Source organism: Sylvia atricapilla, chromosome 3 (assembly GCF_009819655.1).
Source record: "Sylvia atricapilla isolate bSylAtr1 chromosome 3, bSylAtr1.pri, whole genome shotgun sequence".
Classification (NCBI taxonomy): domain Eukaryota; kingdom Metazoa; phylum Chordata; class Aves; order Passeriformes; family Sylviidae; genus Sylvia; species Sylvia atricapilla.
This window is the reverse complement of record NC_089142.1, coordinates 43,743,169-43,762,597: the sequence shown is the minus strand read 5'-3', so window position 1 is coordinate 43,762,597 and position 19,429 is coordinate 43,743,169. Positions and strand designations below refer to the sequence as shown.

Genomic DNA, 19,429 nt, shown 5'->3' with positions numbered 1-19,429 from the left:
GGTTTTGATTATTTTATTAATTTTATTGCTTATAATTACATAGTAAACCTTAACTTTGAACAAATTTTCCTATCATAAGTCCCTTAAGACATTGATATTAAGTTGTGAAGTCACAAATTGTTAGGATATTTATCTTCCTTTATCTCCTTTCTCCATACTTAATAATATATCAGTTAAATTCAACACTTTCGTTCTTTATGTCAAAGCTGCAGTATCGAGATGTCCAAGTAGACGTAAATATTTACCATGACCTGTCCTCTAAAAATGGGAGTGGGAATTGAAATATTTTAAGACCTTATTGATATCTGTCTCAATAAATGAATCAGAACCTCAAGCATGGCAATTTCCAAGCAATTGAAGACTGTTTCATCCGTATTTCCATATTAATTGTCAGAGCTCAGATAAGCAATTGCAAAACTCATTGCGAGTATGCAAATCAACACCACAGTTAGACCCATGTTATGACAACTATTAAAAAAATTGATCAAAACAGATTGTTTGGAAAAATACTGGGTCTACCTGTAGAGTTTTCAAGTAATAATACATCTACCTTTTTATGATGGTAGATTATTAATTTAGTTGTTGTTGAAAAGTCTCCGTTGCATTTCAAGTCTGAATTTGTCTGACTTCAGTTTCTAGATTCTGTTTTGCTTACCCCACTTTAAAGTCATGTGACTTTCTGACCTCCCATATTCACTTATGGATCAGTGTCAGGGGTTTTCTTTGGTAAGCTGAATCAGTTGAACCCTTTCAACTTCTTGTCATGAGACTTCCTTATCAGTACTGAAGTTGGTTTTTAGTAATCTTTTCAAATGCTAGCTGATAGTTTGATAATCCTCAAGATCAATATTGAGGTTAGGGAGGCATAAAGGGCAAAAGAAGAGTTTGTTTATCAGGTATTAAACCAAAAATGCTTCAAGCAGTGATGGAATACAGGTGAAGTTAGCTGCTATTTGAAAATTTAGATCTGAAAAATGTTATGAAAGAAGTTGCAATGCAAAAACTCGACAAGCAAAAGAACTAGAAAATGTGCTGTTGACCTGAAGAGGGCAACAAAACACAGCAAGTTTCAGCGTTTTGTTGGCTAGTGTAGAACACCCTTGAACAGACCTGTGTGCAATACCTTATTTTTTTTCTTATTTATTGAAAATGATGCTTTCATAGAGGACCTGCTGAAAATAGACAATTTGTTGCTTAAAATCTTCCTTTTACAAGGAAGAAGTTTGAGTGAATAGGAAAGTCATATGAAATGGTGACTTGTGTAACAGATCTGGGCTCAGTTGAATTTCTGTGCTGAAGAGAAACAAATGGACTCAGAGTTATTCTAATAACTGATGGTTCAGTACTAAAGAAACAGTAGCACACTTTTACTGGTTTTAAATTACTTCAAAATCAAAGCTTTATGAATAATGAAGTTTAAAAGCTTTGTTAAGTAAATATTTTTCCTAGTGCCTCATGATTGGGAGAAAAAAAGAAACACTTCCATGAAGTATTGCAGGGGGGCGGCGTGATCCTTAAATACTTGTTTTCTGAACTGGGTTGTTTTGTTCTGTGCTGAAAGTAATAGCAATTTGACTAGTTCTCACCTTGAGTTGAAGGTCACTGTCACCACAGTTTCACCAGAGGTTCCATAATTGCATAAGCTTTTCTTATGCCTCCAGTGCACAGTGAAATGAGCTGGCTCAAACCAGTGCTGCTAAAGATTACTTTTTTAACATATTTTATAATAAGGAATGCTCATGCAGCTCTCTTGAAACACTTTGTAAACCCGTTTGTAAGATCAGCCTTATGCCTTTAAGAATCTTGGTACAGGATGGGAGCTGTCAATCAGAATTTCAAAGAAATATTCTGAGACTATAAACTGTATTTGTTGTCAAAATGTGACTAAAGTTTCCTTAAATATGCCCAAGTTGTCTGTAAAACTGTCAGCCTTCCTAAGTTCAAAGCTATTGTAAAAGTTTCACAGTGCTCAGGGAAGGAGATGCAGGGGAGATGGAGCTGTAAAACCTCGATTTGGGTTGATTCTCTGCTGTGGTTGAGCTGTTACCAAGCTGGGTGGTTTTAAACGAGTTCAGGCTTGTCACTGGGAGCTACGGTAATTCTTCCGGGCTGAGTGTAGATGCAGCTTGTATACAATGAATAAAGTAGTTTGTATGAGAAGCAGTTTGTTGAGGTTCTGAGTTGCATTATACCTATTTTTAAAAAATTCAGGCATATACTGGGTTCTGCCTATTGGGGAAAAAATGAGTAGTATTTTTTTAAAAAAATCTTCTTTTATCTTGCAATGCTTAAGTTATTTGTAAATCTCAGAAGAATGTAAGTATATGAAAAAGCAGTAGAATCATTCTAATTACTAAATTAATTTTGTCTTACGGATTTTTTTAAAGTCAAAGTATGTCTTGAATTGCAGTGAAATAATGAGCACTTTGTGTGGAGAAAAAAAGTCCATTGCTAGTTGGAAAATACCTTAAACTTACCTCTTATGCATCCCCTAATTACAGATTGGTAGTAACTTTTTAATCAGTTGGTATTGTATAAAACTCTTCAGTTGTCTTTTCTTTGAATTGTCTCATGGTAGTGGAGTTGAGTGTAAATAGGTTTGGGTAAGTGTTCATGCTACAAGTTTGAATTTAAACCAGGATGTTTGTTTGAATTTGTGGCTCCCTAAACTCATTCTTTAAGGTGGTACTCTTGTAGATATATGTATCATCCTAAATTTGTTAGGAAAGTTAGTGTATATATGCAATTTTAAAAAATTGCACTTTTAACCTCAACCTTGAATCTTCATTCTTAAGAATATCAATATATTGAGCAGCCCTGATGAAGATAATGAATGAAGCGGTAATTCAGTTGTTGGGTCGGTCTGTGTACAATTACAGATCTTCTAATTTAAATGCAGTACTCTTTAATGTATTGCTACCTTTCCTCTGATCATTAAAGCTGATCACTGCTTTTTCGTTTCACTTGCTTTAGTCAACAGAAACTGATTTGCTATTTTCATCACATACTGTGTAATGTGGGCAGGTTGTTATGTTGTAGCAAGAAGGGCTTTACCTACCTGAAGCTTACTGTGGACCTGTATTCCACAGAGACTGGCTCTTGTACTCTGATGTAGTAGAAAAACCTTAAAAAAAAAAAAAAAAAAAAAAAAAAGGAAAAAAAAAAAAAAAGGTTTGTGAGCTGCTTTCCTCAGAAAAAGGGAAAAAGCTGATAGGAAATTTTTTCTTTGGAGGAATGAGGAGCTTCATCTTCAAGGGTTATTTCTATAGGTGTGCAGCATGAGCAGTACCAATAGAACTAAGCCTAGCTAGCCTGTGATGCTGATGCAGAACTCTGCAGAGGTAATAGCCACAGCCTGTACCTGTTTTGACTTACCAATATCAGCATTACATCTTTATTTATTTTTAAATAACATATGTGAATAAAGCAGGTTAACTTTTGCACAGAATTGAGGATTAGAAAATATAGAAAGTGTTCTGTTCTTTGGAAAGTACCAAGACTTTTATTTGCACATTCCAGAAGACTGAAAGGAAATTCTCACAGGTAAATGTGGAATGAAACAAACCTATGACGAAGTGGGATGTGACACCATAATCTAGAAATACAATATGAATTGGCAAACAAATTTTTGAAATTTTGCTGTCCTTGATTATAGGAGCTCCTTCTAGTTAATTATTACTGTAGAAAACTACAGAGAATTATTTGATTTAATGGTTTGAAGTAGCTTGAAAGTGATTTATGAAGTATTGTATTTTTCAGTGCTCTTAAGCAAGCAATGTAGTGTTTGCTTTTGTGGATGTAAATCCATTTCTAAAGTTGTTTGCTTGATAGGTAGTCAGTACTCAATTGCTCAATTGTTAAGTGAGCCTTAGGTCTGCATGTGCACATAAAGCACTGCAACTGTGAAGAGCACTATTGATTTGTTGTCCCTGCCTCTACAGATATCTTGGTATTTTACCAGTTAGAAATACGAATTCTTTCCTGAGAAGGAAATTTAATACTTCAAGGCCATGCTTTTATTGAAGGTGTGTTTGTCTTCTGAGGGCTCAACAAAACTGCCTCTTGAAGCTGATTTTTTGTATTTAGTGTCTGCTGTTTCTGGCTGTATGATGGTTGCATGCTGTTGGCTCTGTGTCTCAAGTGTTGACTGTTCTGTTTCTTGGATCTGTCCCATTCACCTGACCTTAAATAATGCAACTCCAGTTGTTCAGAGAACACAGTGTTACTTTCCCTGCTCAAGAAAATTTGACATGTTGTTGGAAAGACCAGGCAATAGCCAGAATGTGGTTCAGCCATGCTTGTTAGGCATTTGGAGTGGTACTTCTTCAACTTCTTGTATGGAATTGGAACTTTTGGCAATACATACTCTTGTTAAAAATGACACTCAAGGTATAAGAGGACCTTAGCAATGGCACCTGTGACAGAGAAAGTTAATTGTATCCTGGGCTCCTGTAGGATGAGATTTGTCAGCAGCTTAAGTCTCTCCAGTCTATTTGACACTGGTGAAACCATACCTGGAATCCAGTTTTGGGCTTTCCAGTTCGAGACACATGGAGCTATGGGATGAGAGTACACTAAAGGACCACTAAGATGATTGAGGAACTAGTGAAGCCAACATGAGAGGAGAAAAAAGGCTGCAGGAGCTGGGACTGTTCAGCCTAGAGCAGAAAATATTTGCATGTATAAAATCAATGTGTATAAATATCTATCTGAACATCAGAAAATATTTTGGGTCCACAAAATCAACGTGGACAGCATGATTCATCTTTACAGTTACAGAAATGGAAGCAGTGTCTTCTATTCTGAAGTGTCACAATGTACTCAACCCATTAATGTTTTAATGTCTGTTAAGGGTTGCTTTCTAACTACACATAGCTCTTTCAGATAAGTAGAACATATGGTAGGACTTTAACTTTCAAATGTTTTACATGGTTCTAATTACTCATTTTGTTGCTATTATGTAAAGTTTTTTCAAAAAGATTCTAAGGAAGCGTTCTCTGCCAGCTTAAATAAGATGGAGAACAGTGATATTTTAAATGGTTCTTTAATCTTTTTAAGGATGAGCAAGTAATTGCTCCCAACAATATAAGGGAAAATTAACTGAAATAGTTGCCATATTTCTCTGTAGGTTTATAATAATGCTAAAACATTGATAGTTGTGTACAAAGTTAGGATAGAACTGCAGTTGTGTCATGAGTGTACTCTGTTCAATGAAAGGAAAACATAAGTTGTTGTCCATGAATGATTAGGAGAATAGTCCTTAACCATTCATGATCAAAAAACAGTTCAATATTATTGTCTAGACATAACTGTAATAAGCCCTACTACATAAAATTTTAACCTTATTCCAGATGTGTTTATAATTTTAGTTGTGGCTTTAATTTGACTACAGTCTTGGCTAAGATACTAGATAATTTTGGCATTATTACTTGCATCAATTGGTGACATAATACTTGCCACATGTTATAGGGGCCATTGTTAAGGTCTGTTAAAGCTTCCACCGAGAAAACACATAGTATAATTTGTCTTGGTTTTAAACCAGTCATCATTAATGTTCAACACCACCTAAAGGTTTTTCAGTTTGTGTAATACCGTTAGGACTGCTTTCAAGACTAACAGAATTTTCACTTTACTTGATGTTGTGATTCCTTGACAGGTATGATTGATATGATGATTGCCTCCCCATCTAAGGAGTTTTATAGAGGTATCATTGTAGAGGAACACATTTAGCATGACCATATTAAAGCATATGTGCATGCATTCATAGAATTGTCTTCAGCTTCAATCTAGTGATAAATTTCTGCACTGCTAATTTAGATGACTGGAGTTAATGTAATTAAATGCTTAAAGTGTAGCCTGATTGAATCTTTTGTTGTTGTTGTTGTTGTTTCAAGCCTCTTAAAAGTATTAGGGAGTGTAAAATTCCTGTCCATGATTAAGACCTTCAATTTCATGAGGAAACCAGAGTGTCCTTTTTACAACATAACTGCAGAAATTCTGATGTGAACTCAAAAATAGGTGAAATTATTCATTTTTTCCATAGCTCAGGTATATATGTTGTAATTTTTACAACCACTGAAAATGTATGATTTATTAGAGAAATTTAAAATGTATTATGGGAAAAATAGGCAGTTTGATTCAACACGTTTGTTGATTTTATGAGTCCTTAACCCACAGCACATCCTGTCTGTGTCTCAAGTTTTGTGGTAGTTCTGGGTAAGTGTGTTGAGAATGTGTATTCTTTTTGTCTTACGGGTTTTAGTTACGTGTCACATATACAAAAGCATTATTTGCTTCTTTTATTTAAAAAAAACCTAATTAATTCTGTTTTATATTGAGTTGTACCTTTTTCTCTGAACAGTGATGTGATGTTGCAGGTAAGCAGTTCAAATTTTTGAATGCTAACAAAAGCAGTGCCAGCCTTATTCAAAGCACACAAAGTCATAACTAGAGCATCTACTCGATGGATTTTGCAGAGACTAAAGAAATGCAAGGAATAGTCCCCTTTTTTTGGAATATTGCTCTGGTCCTAACATCTCAAGGAGTAATTGAAATGGAAAAATTGTCTAAGGTATAGAATAAAGCAGTGGATTGTCTGGGAGAAGCCCTCTATTGCTTGGGTGATATGAAGGAGAGGAGAGGAGTAATGATTACAGGATAAAGGCATATCACGTTGTCATGTTTTATGCTTCTTGTAATAGAAGCTCAAAAAATATTAATGGTTTGAAAGGTGACAGATTTCAAATAGATAAAACAAGATAATTTTTGTGTGTACTTTAGCTTGTTGAGCTGAAAATCACCTTTATGAAAGAGATTAAATTTTTAAAAAAAGTTTTCCATAAGGAAAGAAGCAAAACAGCAAAAACTCATCAGCTCCCACCCAGAAACATTATTGTACCTTCTCCACAATGCAACCTTCTCCACAGACTCAATGAGTCTGGTCTAGTATTAAGCAAAAAGAAATCAAAGATACTCATCCTGAAATTACAGCAAAACCCCAGCATTTCAGCAGCAGTGAAAGAAGAGTATTTCAGATGGGGATTTGCAGTATCTTGCTTTTGGACAGGCATGGTGTTGTGATGGTTTTGTGATTACAGTAACTCATCAGCTTTTCAGTTAGTCACTTTTACATTGTGCATTGAGATTCGTAATTGAAAACATTTCTACAAAGTAGAAGACATCTAAAATGTATGGGAAAATATTTTTAGCAAATATTTGCACAATTTTATTTTCAGGGACTAGTTAATTTTCCTGTTCTTTCTTTTTTATATAAAACAACTTGCATCGTTATGCAAACTCTTGTTACTTCTAAAGCTTCTTGGTTGAGTTTAAATGAGTCTAAACAAAGTGATTCTATGAAATTAAGAGAGATTTTTTTAATGCAAAGTTGTTCATTATAAGGCAGCACAGACTATGAATTTGACAAGTTACTGAAAATATGATGGAATATGTAGGGAAGTATTAACTTTTATTGTTTTAGGTTGCCAGCTTAGCCACATGTAGGGATTGTAAGAAATTCTTTTTTTACTTTGTGGGTTCAGTATGTATGGTAACTTTCATTTGTTTGAATATTGAGAAGCAGCTGAGTGCTTAGGCAGAAAAACCAAATACCTTCTTCTTGATGAAAGTACTAGTAACTGTGATTTTTCCAGATTAAAACCCAGTGCTTTGTGAGTTATGTTTTTCATTCTAAGATGCATCCTGTATAAAATATCTTGACTAATTCAATTGTGGATTTCATGCAATGTTTGATGTTGTGTTGATTCTGAAAAGGACCAGGCAAGCTGACAACTCCTTTTTTTTTTTTTTGGTTTTTTTTTTTGTTTTGTTTTGTTTTGCCAGGATGATAGGGAAGAAATTTGTTGTATTTGTTAGCATACTATGTAACTATATAGCTTGTCTGTGATCCTGTGAGGCTTTGCACTGTCTTAAAGAGCCTCTTAAAACTTGCCCTCACCTGTAACTCTTCTCAATGCCAGTGTACCTGAATAGGTAATCTTTCTCACTGTGGTGTAATTTGTTTTCACCCTCACTCTCCTATCATTGTCAGGGTTTAAACTTTCTTTTAAAAAGAGTAGAGTCTTCATTTGTTCTGCAAATCATGAGATTTATGGTGCTATATACTAATAGAGAAGAATGAGAAGTTGCAGTTAAGTCCAACTTTCTGGAAAGTGTGTTAATTCAGAGATGAAGATTTGCTTTCATATAAATTCAGTAATTTGATACTATATTGTGGAAATGATCAGTGTAAAATGCCCTGCAATTTTTAGGCTGAATGATTGTCTTCATAGGCTCATATACTTAAAGGCATCTTCTGTGTAGAGATAGGCAATTGCTGATTGACTTTCACCGATTGTATCCTGCAAAGGCATCCAGAGTCTTAAACAGCTCACAGCTACGTGGAGGCTACACTGTAAAATAAAGTAATTCAAAAAGTGCTACATTCTGTTGAGACTATGATCATTTTAGTTGGCAAAATGATAGATATTACATGAATATTTGTTTTAGATCTGGTGAAGATTATTTAAACTCATTATCAGTTACGCAGTGATATCTTTATGGATTAGATTACAGGTAGTACTTTCTCATGATTGATTAAGCAAATATTGTGCAAAAATACGCCATTACATAAGCAGCTATTCATGGTGGCGGGTCCTTCATGTCTTGTAGTGAATAGAATCACAGAATACTTGGAGTTGGAAGGGAGCTTTCAAAGGCCATCGAGTCCACCCAACCTGCCATGGGCAGGGACATCTTGCACTAGACCATCTTCCACCTGGCTAGGACACTTGCAGGGATGACAATACTAGAGTAGAAAGTTGTAGTCAGGTTGGTCTTACATTACTACACTGGGAGAAGGGTGATGGCAAGGTTTTTCTAAAACTCTGATTCCATATGACTAAGATACTTTGAAAACTTAGCCTGTAAATATTGTGGAATGTAGGATGGGACATTTCTTTTGATTCTTTTAGTGTGTAAAGCACACTTCCCTACTGCATGTGAGGGAAGAAATGTGTAAGCGTCTTGAGGTAATACTCTGCCTGTAGAATTAGATTTGTGTACCACAGTCTTTGTATAAACAATATGCAGTTACTTTTATCATTTTAACATTGATGAAGGCCAGTGATTTTTATTTACTTTACCACATCTGTGTTGCTTAACACTTAAAATGCAAAATTGAATTCATTTTCTATAATGTTTCATGATAGCAGTTAAGGATATTGTTTGCAGCAGTCAGCAACTATGTGGGAGACTTGCGAAAATACGACTTTGGCTTTTCCCTCTTGGCATTAAATTACTATAGCTAGGGAAAAAAATTGGTTTTAATTTATTAATAAATAATGAGAAACTGCAATACACACTTGGGAAATTCTTATCTTAAAAGTCTGTTGATGGTAACCACCTTTGCCTGCATACTTCTGTTTATTTCCACTTCCGCTATTTTAGTTGTTAAGTATTTGGGAGTTATGACTGGACTGGACTTTAGAAACTAAACTTGGTACAAAATTGTTTTGAGTAAAACAATGTTTTAGAGTATTTGTCTTTTAATGTTTTGCATGTACATTTCTTCAACATAATGTCCCAGAGTTCATTTCTTAAGTGTGGAGCTGTCTGAGGTGGATGGATCCTGCTGGCTGTGTGCCTCCCATCATATTTCAAATGTTCAGATACTTCATTAGCGCTGATGATATCCTCATATTGCTACCCTGAGGACATAGAGAATTGACTAGAGCAGCTCAGAAACTATTTCTGATCAGTCTTCATAAGAAAAAACTGGGAAAAGACTATTTTTCCATATTTGAAGACTATTAGCAAGAAGTAACAAGTAGCTGTGTATCAACAGTTCTGCGCTGTACTACCCTGGAATTACTTCTGAGTTAGGGTAGCACTCTTAGGCACAGACTCCCTGCCTGCCTGTGAGTGATAGTTGTGTTGTTGTTCTTAATTTGTTTGAGTGATTGCTTTTTTCCCTAAAAATCCCCACTGGGAGATAACATACCTCTTCATGTTGAGTTGTTTCTATTTTTTAATTATCATAGTAGGATGGGAGACAATTTCTGAGAGGTTGGAAACTAAATTTGAAAGGGGCAATGGCTTGTATTGCTTGTGCCAATTAAGATAATATGTGATGAAAGTCTCATTTGCTGGAGCCCAGTCACCCGCAATGCAGGGCACATCAGCTGCTTTTGGAAGTTGGCTGCTAGTGGAAAATTGTCAGCAACAATTTTGAGCTAGATTAAAATGTTTGGGTTGGTTGAATACAAGATTTTTAACTTCTCTGGCTCTGGGTGCTGAGTTTGGGTGGAGATGTCAGGTCATCAGGAAAAAAACCTTTGCCTGTCTTTGCAGTGTCAGGTTCTTGCTGGCCCTGGATCTGCTTTTACAGATACCCAGAGAGCTACCCTAACATAACTACAGTTCTTAAGTAAGTGCTAAAGATCTGCTAGAATTAAATCTGGCCAGGGACATTAAGGGCAAAAAGAGGAACTTCTGTAGGAATGTCAGGGATAAAGGAAGACTAGAAAAATTGTGAGCCCTCTCTGGAAGAAATGGGAGACTTGTTTACCCAGAATGTGGAGGTATTCAGTGTCTTTTTTGCCTCAGTCTTCACCAGCAAATATTCCAGCCAGACTGCCCGAGTCCCAAAAGGGAAAAGGCAGGGACTGGGAGAATCAAGAACTGCCCACTCTAGAAGATCAGGTACAAGGACAGCTAAGGAACCTGAAGGTGCACAAGTCTATGGGACTGGATTAGAGACATCCCCACAGATCCTGAGCAAAGTGGCCCATGAAGTGGCTAAGCCACCATCCATCATAGTTGAGAAGTTGTGGCAGTCCAGTGAAGTTCCTACTGAAACATAACCCCATTTTTTAAAGAGGAAAATAAGGAAGGGCTGGGGAACTACAGTCTTGCCTTGGTGCTCAACAAAGGTCATGGAGCAAATTCTCCTGGAAACTGTGTTAATGTATATGGGAAATGTGAAAAACGAGATTCAGTTTTTGGTAGATTTTAAGAAATAAGTTTTAATAAAAAGATACGACAATTAGGAGATAAGGGAAAAAAGCAAACTACGGCCAGCCGGGTGACTTGGCATTTAGCCAAGTCCACAACCTGCTATTTCAGAGACTTTCTTTAAATACCCTTTCTGTTGTATCAGTCTGTGGAATATTCATATTTTTCCATAAACTAGTTTCCATATTCCAGGGACTGTTTTGCATGGCCCCTCCTTGGGTCTGCCTTTTTAGAGCATGCGTGTTTCTTGGCTGAGTCTTCATTATCACCTCCAGACTGGGTCTTGGTCGGTGCTTTCTTCAGATGGGAGATGCTGATAGCTGGTGTATCAATAGCAGAGTCTTCTTTACATGTTCACTGGATGTTACCCCAGCCAAACAGACAATTTTAGCATACTCTATCACTACTACCACTATGCCTAATTTTCTTTACTAACAGCAGAAATAAAAACTTATATCCTTACCACAAAGTTATTAATCATATAGCACGCATCTTGCGAAAAGCCAACTTTATAATAATCATTTATAACAGGGAATAAGTTCTACTTGATCAGCCTAGAGAAGAGAATACTCCAGAGAGACCTTCCAATACCTAAAGGTGACCTGCAAGAGAGCTGGAGAGGGACTTTTTACAAGGGCATGTCATGCTAGGACAAGGGGAATGGCTTTAAATGGAATGATGCATAGTTGAAATCATTCTGAATTCCTTTTCATAGCTGCAGCAGAAGTGGGTCATGTATCTTCTTTACATATGACCGATTCTTTTAGTAGGTAGAAGATTCTAGGTTGTCTGTCAGAGCACAGCACTTCTTTTTCTAAGGTGGTACTGGTTCTTGCAGCTGACGTAGTTTGAAATTTTTAATACAAAATCTATTGAGAAAAAGGCACCTGTGCAGGTGGAAGGGTACAGTATTACTTTGTTGCAGCAAAATATATAGGGATATGTTGAACTCTTTAGGTTTGTGCTCACTGCTTGTTTTTTTTTAAATTAAGGAGATATTAAAATGTTTTTTATTAAAGCAGATTGTATTCCCATAACAGAAGATTTGGGGCTTTAAAAAAAAATTAACACTCTTGTATCCATGATAACATCTATAAATTATCTTCACAGTTTTTCTGGAGTGACAGCTTACTTGTAATTGTTAATAAACAAAAACTTCCCTGCATTTCATGATATGAATGAAATGCAAGGTGTGGGGCAGGGGGAATGTGGAAATGCCAGATGTTTCTTCTGCTGCAACCTTTAGTTCTGTCCTATCATGTACCTGTCTCAAGTGCTAATATTGCATATTTGCATGGTGCTTAAATTGTTTGATTTTTTTTTTTTTAATTAAAACAGGCAACAACAGAGAGACCTTTTATACAGAAACTATTTCGACCAATTGCTTCAGGTGGACAATTGCATACTTTGGGAGACCTGCTAAAAGATGTGTGTCCTAGTGCTGTCACCCCTGAAGGTACTGCAGAAATAAGCTTTTGTCCAATAAGATAAATCTTTTTCTGTTGATTTATTGGGGTTTTGTTGGGGTTTTTTGTTGGTTTTTTTTCTATATGAGGATTTTGGAGGTAGGACTGAATGTCAGTACCAGATTTCATTCATTCATTTCATTTTATAAAGGCATCCTTAGTGCACCATGCATCATCTGCATGGTTTCAAGAGGGTAAGATTGAGTCCTTGGTCACTCCTGAAAAATTAATCTCTAGAATTCTATTGTAAAATTCCTGTGCTCTTTTGCTGTTATGATGGTTATAGTAAAAATATTCACTTTATTTTCTGCATTAAAAAAAAAAAATCTGTGTCAGCAGATTTTCTTAACTTTAATTTTGTATTCTAAAAACTTTTTGAGTGTAAAATTTGAAAACTGATGGAAATTGAAGATGTTTTCAGAAAGCTTTTTTCTGTTCTTGAAGTCCAGCCTTTTAAAATGTACCAGTAAGATTTTTACAAGTATATAGCAGTTTATATATAATTACGAATTAGTATTGTGTGACCAATTAATGTAGCATATTATTTCATACAATAGCATTTGTTGATCAGTACTTATTGAAAAAACAGGCTTTTTTGGATGTAATTTTAGTCTCAAAGCTTACCAGTATTGGAACTGTGATACACATTTCCAGGAGGATAAATCGAACGGTGATGTACTCTGCAAATTAATATCAAAATTATTTGATGTGAAAGGTTTTTAATTTGTTCTTGCTGTTGTCTTACCAGTACCTGTAAATGAGAAACTTACGAGAAATGTGTGATATTCTAGAGAAGATCTTGGCACAGAATTCACTTATGTAGTATCAGCCTCTTTTGACAGTGGAACACTGAACTGGAAATCAGTATAAAATTCTGTAAGATTTTGTTGTACACAGAAGTTGCTTGATTCAAAATTAAACAGTTGTCGTGGATTTCTCCCAGTATCAGGATCTTAGAAATTCACTGAAATATCAAAGTACTTTTTTTTACCCTTGTTTAATACTTATTAACACATGAGAACAATTTCCAAAAGTAACAGAAGGTAAGAAAAATATGGAATATTGCTAACCATGTGTCCATTTTTCATAAAGCTATTTTAAATTTTGGAGCATTATTTTAAGTAATGCTTTCCACTAACTGTCCAAAAGATAAAGGGAGGTACCAATAGATACATGAATGTTAGCAGCAGTGAGTTTAACCATCTTTAAGTACTTAACTGTCAGTATTATACAGACCCTACTGAAAAAGTAGAGAGTGAATTTAAAAAAATTAGTGAGAAGGATGGATGCATTTTAACTTGAAAGGCAGTTGAGCACGAATTAAATGAAAGAAACTCAAAAGAATTTATGCACAAGTTATTCCAGAATTTAAGGGATGACAGTTTTTATGTAGATTTGCCAAAGCTGCAGATGGTGAATGTGCTATTTGACTGTCATTATCAAAAGTGTGTATGTAATACAGTTCTACCTGAATACCAGTGATGATGCTTACTTCCCATCAGTAGGTCCTCTTTTCAGAGGCTGGCAAAAGCACCAACCTTTGACAACAGAACAGAAATATTCTGTGCTAATTGCTTGCTTTGTTTTTGTTAAAAGCAAAAAATAATTACGTTTACTCAACTTGGCCAAAAAAGAAGTTGGAAGTAGAGCAACTAAAGCAGGTACTATAATTACACATCCGAGGAGGGATGTGAAATTTTGTGGGTTTTGGAGTGTTGGAATATGCTTGTCTGTTTCTGTATACATTTGCTTAAATTTGACCCAGTTTTTACTGAGACACTTGCAACCTTAAGAGTTTAATAGATGCGGTCCCTCACTTGGGTGTGAGCTATCCAGAACTTGGCACATTTTCTCCTAGCTTTGTATTGTAGTGTCATTCAGTTGTTCCTCTTGTATTGCGAGTCTTCTGGTACGCTGGACAGCTAGGGAAGCTGTCTGAGCTAAATGCAGGAGATGTGGGGGTGGACTGATACACAGAGCTGGGGCGGGGGGGTGGTGAGAGTCTGACTGAACAAGTAATTTGGAAGAAAATGACAGATCTGGAAATCATTAAATGTGATGGGGAGAGTGACTATAAACAATGTAAACAGTGTGGCAGAATGAAAGAGATTGGGGCAAAAGCCAAAACCTGACATAATGAATGTGAACACCTGGACAGAGTAAGTGGGGTAGGAGATGATAAAAGGATGAGGGAGAAAAAGAAGCATATTGCTTGTGGAGCATGCACAGAGATTGTCCAAGGCATCTGTAAAAGAGTGGTGAGTAGATATCCTGCTGGCCAAGTGATTTGGAGAAGGGATTTAGAGAAGCAAGTGAAATCAGAAGTTGAAAAGAAGGGTAGCTTGTGCTGGCAGAATGACAAGCTGCAGGTGAAGAGGTGGAGCTGGGGATTGTCAGATAAAAGACAGGAAAACCTGTTCAGGGCTTGCTGTATTGCAGACAGGAGTACAAAGCAAAAATTTAGGTGCAGCAACATGGAAGGAAAAAAAGAAGCAGAATTAGAACAAAACAGAGGGGTGATAGAGAAGGGTTCAGGCATAAAGGAAGCTACTTGAAAAGATGGATGCCCATGGTAGCAGTGATTCTTACTTCAAAGGATTATGGGCAGAGAAGGATAGTGCTGGTTTAGGCTTGACTGTCAGAGGTCATCATACTCTGTTCACTGATTATTCAGTTTAGCCAATAAGTGAATTTGATTATTGTCTCACTTGACTAAATCCACTCATTCATTATTCAAATATTATTATTTGAGTAATATTTAATTATTATTAATTATATATATCTTGAATGTTCATGGTCTAATACAGGTTTGAGCCATTAAAAAGCCAACTCACCAGACTGCTTAGTGCCACTTTTGAGTTCTGCCTGTAGAAATGTTAGGGATAATAATGAGGAAAAGTGTTACCCTTTTCTGTCAAGTGGACTAAACTCCTGAGACTACAGAACCACAGCACGTCTGTGCTTCTGAAGTCTCCATGAAACCCATTCAGTAAAAATTTTTCTCTCTGATGCTGGATTACTGAGAATTCAACAAGCTTCCTCTGTCACAGATGTTCCATCAGTTCAGAATACAGAGGAGATAGGGTATAGGAGAGTTTAATTTGCATGGTTTGGGAACTGGGATACTATAGCTAAAAGTTTTGCTTCTAAAGCAGTTGTCTTCATTTGAAGTTGAATACTTGAAGTTTAGAAGGTGTCAGAGCTGTAGACTGACTGTACAATCATAATTTCCTTACACACCCAACATTCAGCTTAGTGTCACTCTCTGCCTCTCATCTCTCTTTGTCTTCTATGAGATTATTGTCTTTGTGCCCAGGCTGGGCATGTTTTACTGCCAGATGTGTATAGTGAAAAATCACAGTCCTGCTTCTTGAAAGGATAAATCAAGAATGAAAATATGCTTCAGGAAATATTATATTTTAGACAGCAGAAACCTGGCTTTGGGAACAGAATTTAATTATTTTTTCCCTGGAGAATTCATTCATATGTGATCAGAGGCAAGCTGATTGTTACAAATCCACTCATTTTATAGAGAGGAGCATCAGAAAAATCCAGTGATCAGTGTGAGTGTTCTGCCGAACAGTTTGCTTGCTTGTACTTGGAATTAGTGAGAACTCTGGGGCTTTGAGTGTGCAAACCCCAGGCACTTTCTGAAGTAAAGTTTAGGCCTCTCATAACTATTCTTCTGTCCCACTCTCCAAAAAATTAATATTTCTGGCTGTAACATATCTTTGACTTCAATTTGTGATCTCTAAACTGATGATAATTCAGGAAAATCTTGTTGAAATGGTTTCTGAAGGAGAAATAGATTGTAGTCAGACATTAAACATTGTCCTCTTTGGACCTTACTTAATATCTTATAATATTTTTTCGTGTAAACATGTATGTTTTCTCTTAATCTACACTTTATTCTGGTGGAGGCATTAAAATAATATTTTATCAAAACAGAATATGTTATCGAAGGTTGATTAGAAAATAATTAAAACCTTTTTTACATCTGAATTTTCAGACTGTGCAGTTATCAAAGTTTAGATTTACTTAATTTTTCTGAACAAAGGAGATAAAAGTAGTATCTCATCAAAGATATGCTTAAAGGTATAATAGATACTGTAGAAGCAGGGGTTTTTTACCTTTCTACTCTTCTTTTCAAAGCCATTTCATTATTTTTTGGAGCTGTATTTAACCCGCCTCTTTAGTGAATTGATTCACTGGTGACATTAACTGCATCTTTTCTTCAATGTGACACAATCAATATGAGTTTCTGTCTGTTTTTCTCCATCTGCTGCCTCTTTTTTCCCCCTTATCCTCTATGGTTTTCTCTTTTCCAATGACTTTTCATTCAACTGGAAGCTTCATGGTAATTGTGGTGGTTGTTTGTCTGTGGTGACATCCGTAACTGAGCTTTGTGCCGTGGGAACACAAAGAATATATGGTTTTCAGACTCAGCATTTGTAGCTGTATATTGAGCTGTTCCTGCTGCCAGATTCTTAGGGACCACCACAAGAAGAGGGAGGGAAGGATTTCAAGAACCACCCACAGTGTATATATGCCTTTGCTTTAAGAAGCATGGATATAATTAAGTCTTCCTTTCAACTGTGGTGAGAAATATGTTTCAATGAAAAAAATGTATTTATATATATATATATATATATGTGGATTGAATATATGCATTGATTGCCAACGGTTGAAAACATGGTGTAAAGAGCACTGTCTAAAGAACAGGTTGAATAATGACATTAAAAATTGATAATAAAAATAGTCTTTGTAAAACGCTGTGTCAATATTATTTTGGACTGTTATAGACTGTGGGCAACTGGTTAGAATACTGCATTTTATTTAAATTAGCTTATGAAACTATTTACTCAAGGCTTTTATTGTTTGTTGAAGTGCTGTAAAAAAGGAAAACTTGAACTGTTATTATCTGAACCCATACTTTTGTCTCTCCTCAAACTGGTCCTTTCTTCAATTATATATATATGTATTTTAAAAAATAATAAAATATATATGCGTACATTTTTTTTTTCTGCTTAATGAGTTCTGTACAGTGCTCACCTTTCTGGCATGCTAAATAGTTTCATCTGCTTAAGCTGTAAATCAGAAAAACTGGTGGACAAAAGACTTTGTTATGGGCATTTTATACCAAAAGCAAAGAGTGGCTTCTGTTTAGAGTCCATCCTCTAACTCTTCAGATTGCAGGGTGTCTTGGGTTTATCTTCTTGTGTCTTCAGTCAGTGCAGTGGTGTTGGAGCTGAGTGCACAGTAGTTGAGAACCCGTTTGTCAAAATGTGTATCAAGCATTTCGTACCTTAGTAGTAATGATCAGAAAATGTAAAGAAAAACTGTGTAATTAGAACAACCACTGAGAAGCCAGTGTAGTTCTTAATTAATGCAATGGCCAAAAGTTTTATCTTGATTGTAAAGGATACCTTGTTTTTCTAAAGCAACGAGAATGGCTGTCTTTGTTATTAGCAAACACAGTCATAGAATGTTTTGGGTTGGAAGGGATCTTAAAGTTCATCTAGTTCCAATCCCGTTGCCATGGGCAGGGGCACCTTCCAGTGTTCCAGGTTGCTCAAGGCCCCATCCAACCTGGCCTTGAACACTCCCAGGGATGGGGCATCCACAGCTTTTCTGCACAGCTTGTGCCGCTGTCTCACCACCTGCTGAGTAAGGAATTTATTCCTAATATCTAATTTAAACCTGCCCTCTTTCAGTTTAAGGCCATTTCCCTTTTTCCTATCCCTTTATGCCTTGTAAAAATTCCCTCTCCAGCTCTCTTGTAGGCCTGCTTTTTAGGTACTGGAAACAGCTTTAAGAATAATAAAATGTTCAGAGAACCTTCAAGGAATGTGCACTTACTTCACCGTGTATTACTCCTCCTGCAGTACTGTGTAGTACTTTCTTCCAGAAAGCTAGTTTAGAACTGACCTAATATAACCTTCTCTAATTCTGTGTCTGAATAAATGTTTAGACAGCAAAAGTGTTAAATCATGTTTTCTCATTAGCTGAATAGTTATTCTTTTTACATGGTTCCTCTTTAGCTGCTTCATAGGCAGTGGTTGTGGTTATGTGGCAACAGAAACAGACCAGGTCACCACCTTCCATTGAACATTGATAAATTTAATTTGTCTCAGTTATTTTCTTTGTTCTGGTCTTCCTGTTGACGTAAAGTTTGAGAAGCAGTGAAGTCCTTCTTGTCAATGTTTAATAAATATTGAAATCAATATTCAAACTAATCCAATAATCACTTCCTCTGTATAGTAGTCTGCTGTAGTTTTTCTTTAAGGCATGTTATATTTTTTATTTAGTTACTAAACTGTATTTTATCAGTTACACAGCAGTCCATAAATTAAAGTCACCTCAGTCTGAAATTTTACTATGGATAAACCTATATTGTGTATAAGTATATTTTTTATTGACTCTATTTCCATAATTATTGTTTAATTCAGTTTGTCTAAAGGCTGCATACAATTGAAATCAAATTTGGGAGTTGTGTAGTTATATACTTAGTTTGCTATTCATGGACTACTATTCCTAACAGTCTAGAGTTTTTGGAAATCCTTCTTGGAAGATGGGCAATTTCATTTCAGTTTTCAGTCTTTTAAGGTAGAACATGGCAAGTTTTCAGTCTTTTAAGGTAAAACATTGCAAGTTCTGTGCTTTGAACATAGTAAACTGTGTTTAGTTCTCAACTGTGATCATCATCTGTTGGAGGAGTGTGTGCATACTTGGTTTTTATATTTGCTTCTCCCTAGTTGTTCATACTTAAATCTGAGGCAAACTGGTCCATTGGGTTTTTGGGCAGTGTCTCATTATATTTGATCCTGTCGGCAGCATCAGGAAAGAGGGTTACTTACTTTTCAGTTCTCTTTTCAATTTGCACTGACCTATCTTACTTTCTGTCATGTCAATGTCTCTTCTTTTTCCTGTTCATGTTCCTTCATCATTTA

The 19,429-nt window shown here is 35.9% G+C and overlaps 1 protein-coding gene across 3 annotated transcripts in view; it reads left to right on the top strand.

The window, feature by feature from the left end:
• ATG5 (autophagy related 5) overlaps positions 1 to 19,429 on the top strand; it is a 74,014-nt gene that overhangs the window by 34,929 nt on the left and 19,656 nt on the right. For all 3 annotated transcript variants that reach the window (XM_066315197.1, XM_066315198.1, XM_066315199.1), the window contains one exon: positions 12,352 to 12,469. In XM_066315197.1, the coding sequence (XP_066171294.1) occupies positions 12,352 to 12,469 (118 nt within the window). The remainder of the gene's footprint in view (positions 1 to 12,351; positions 12,470 to 19,429) is intronic.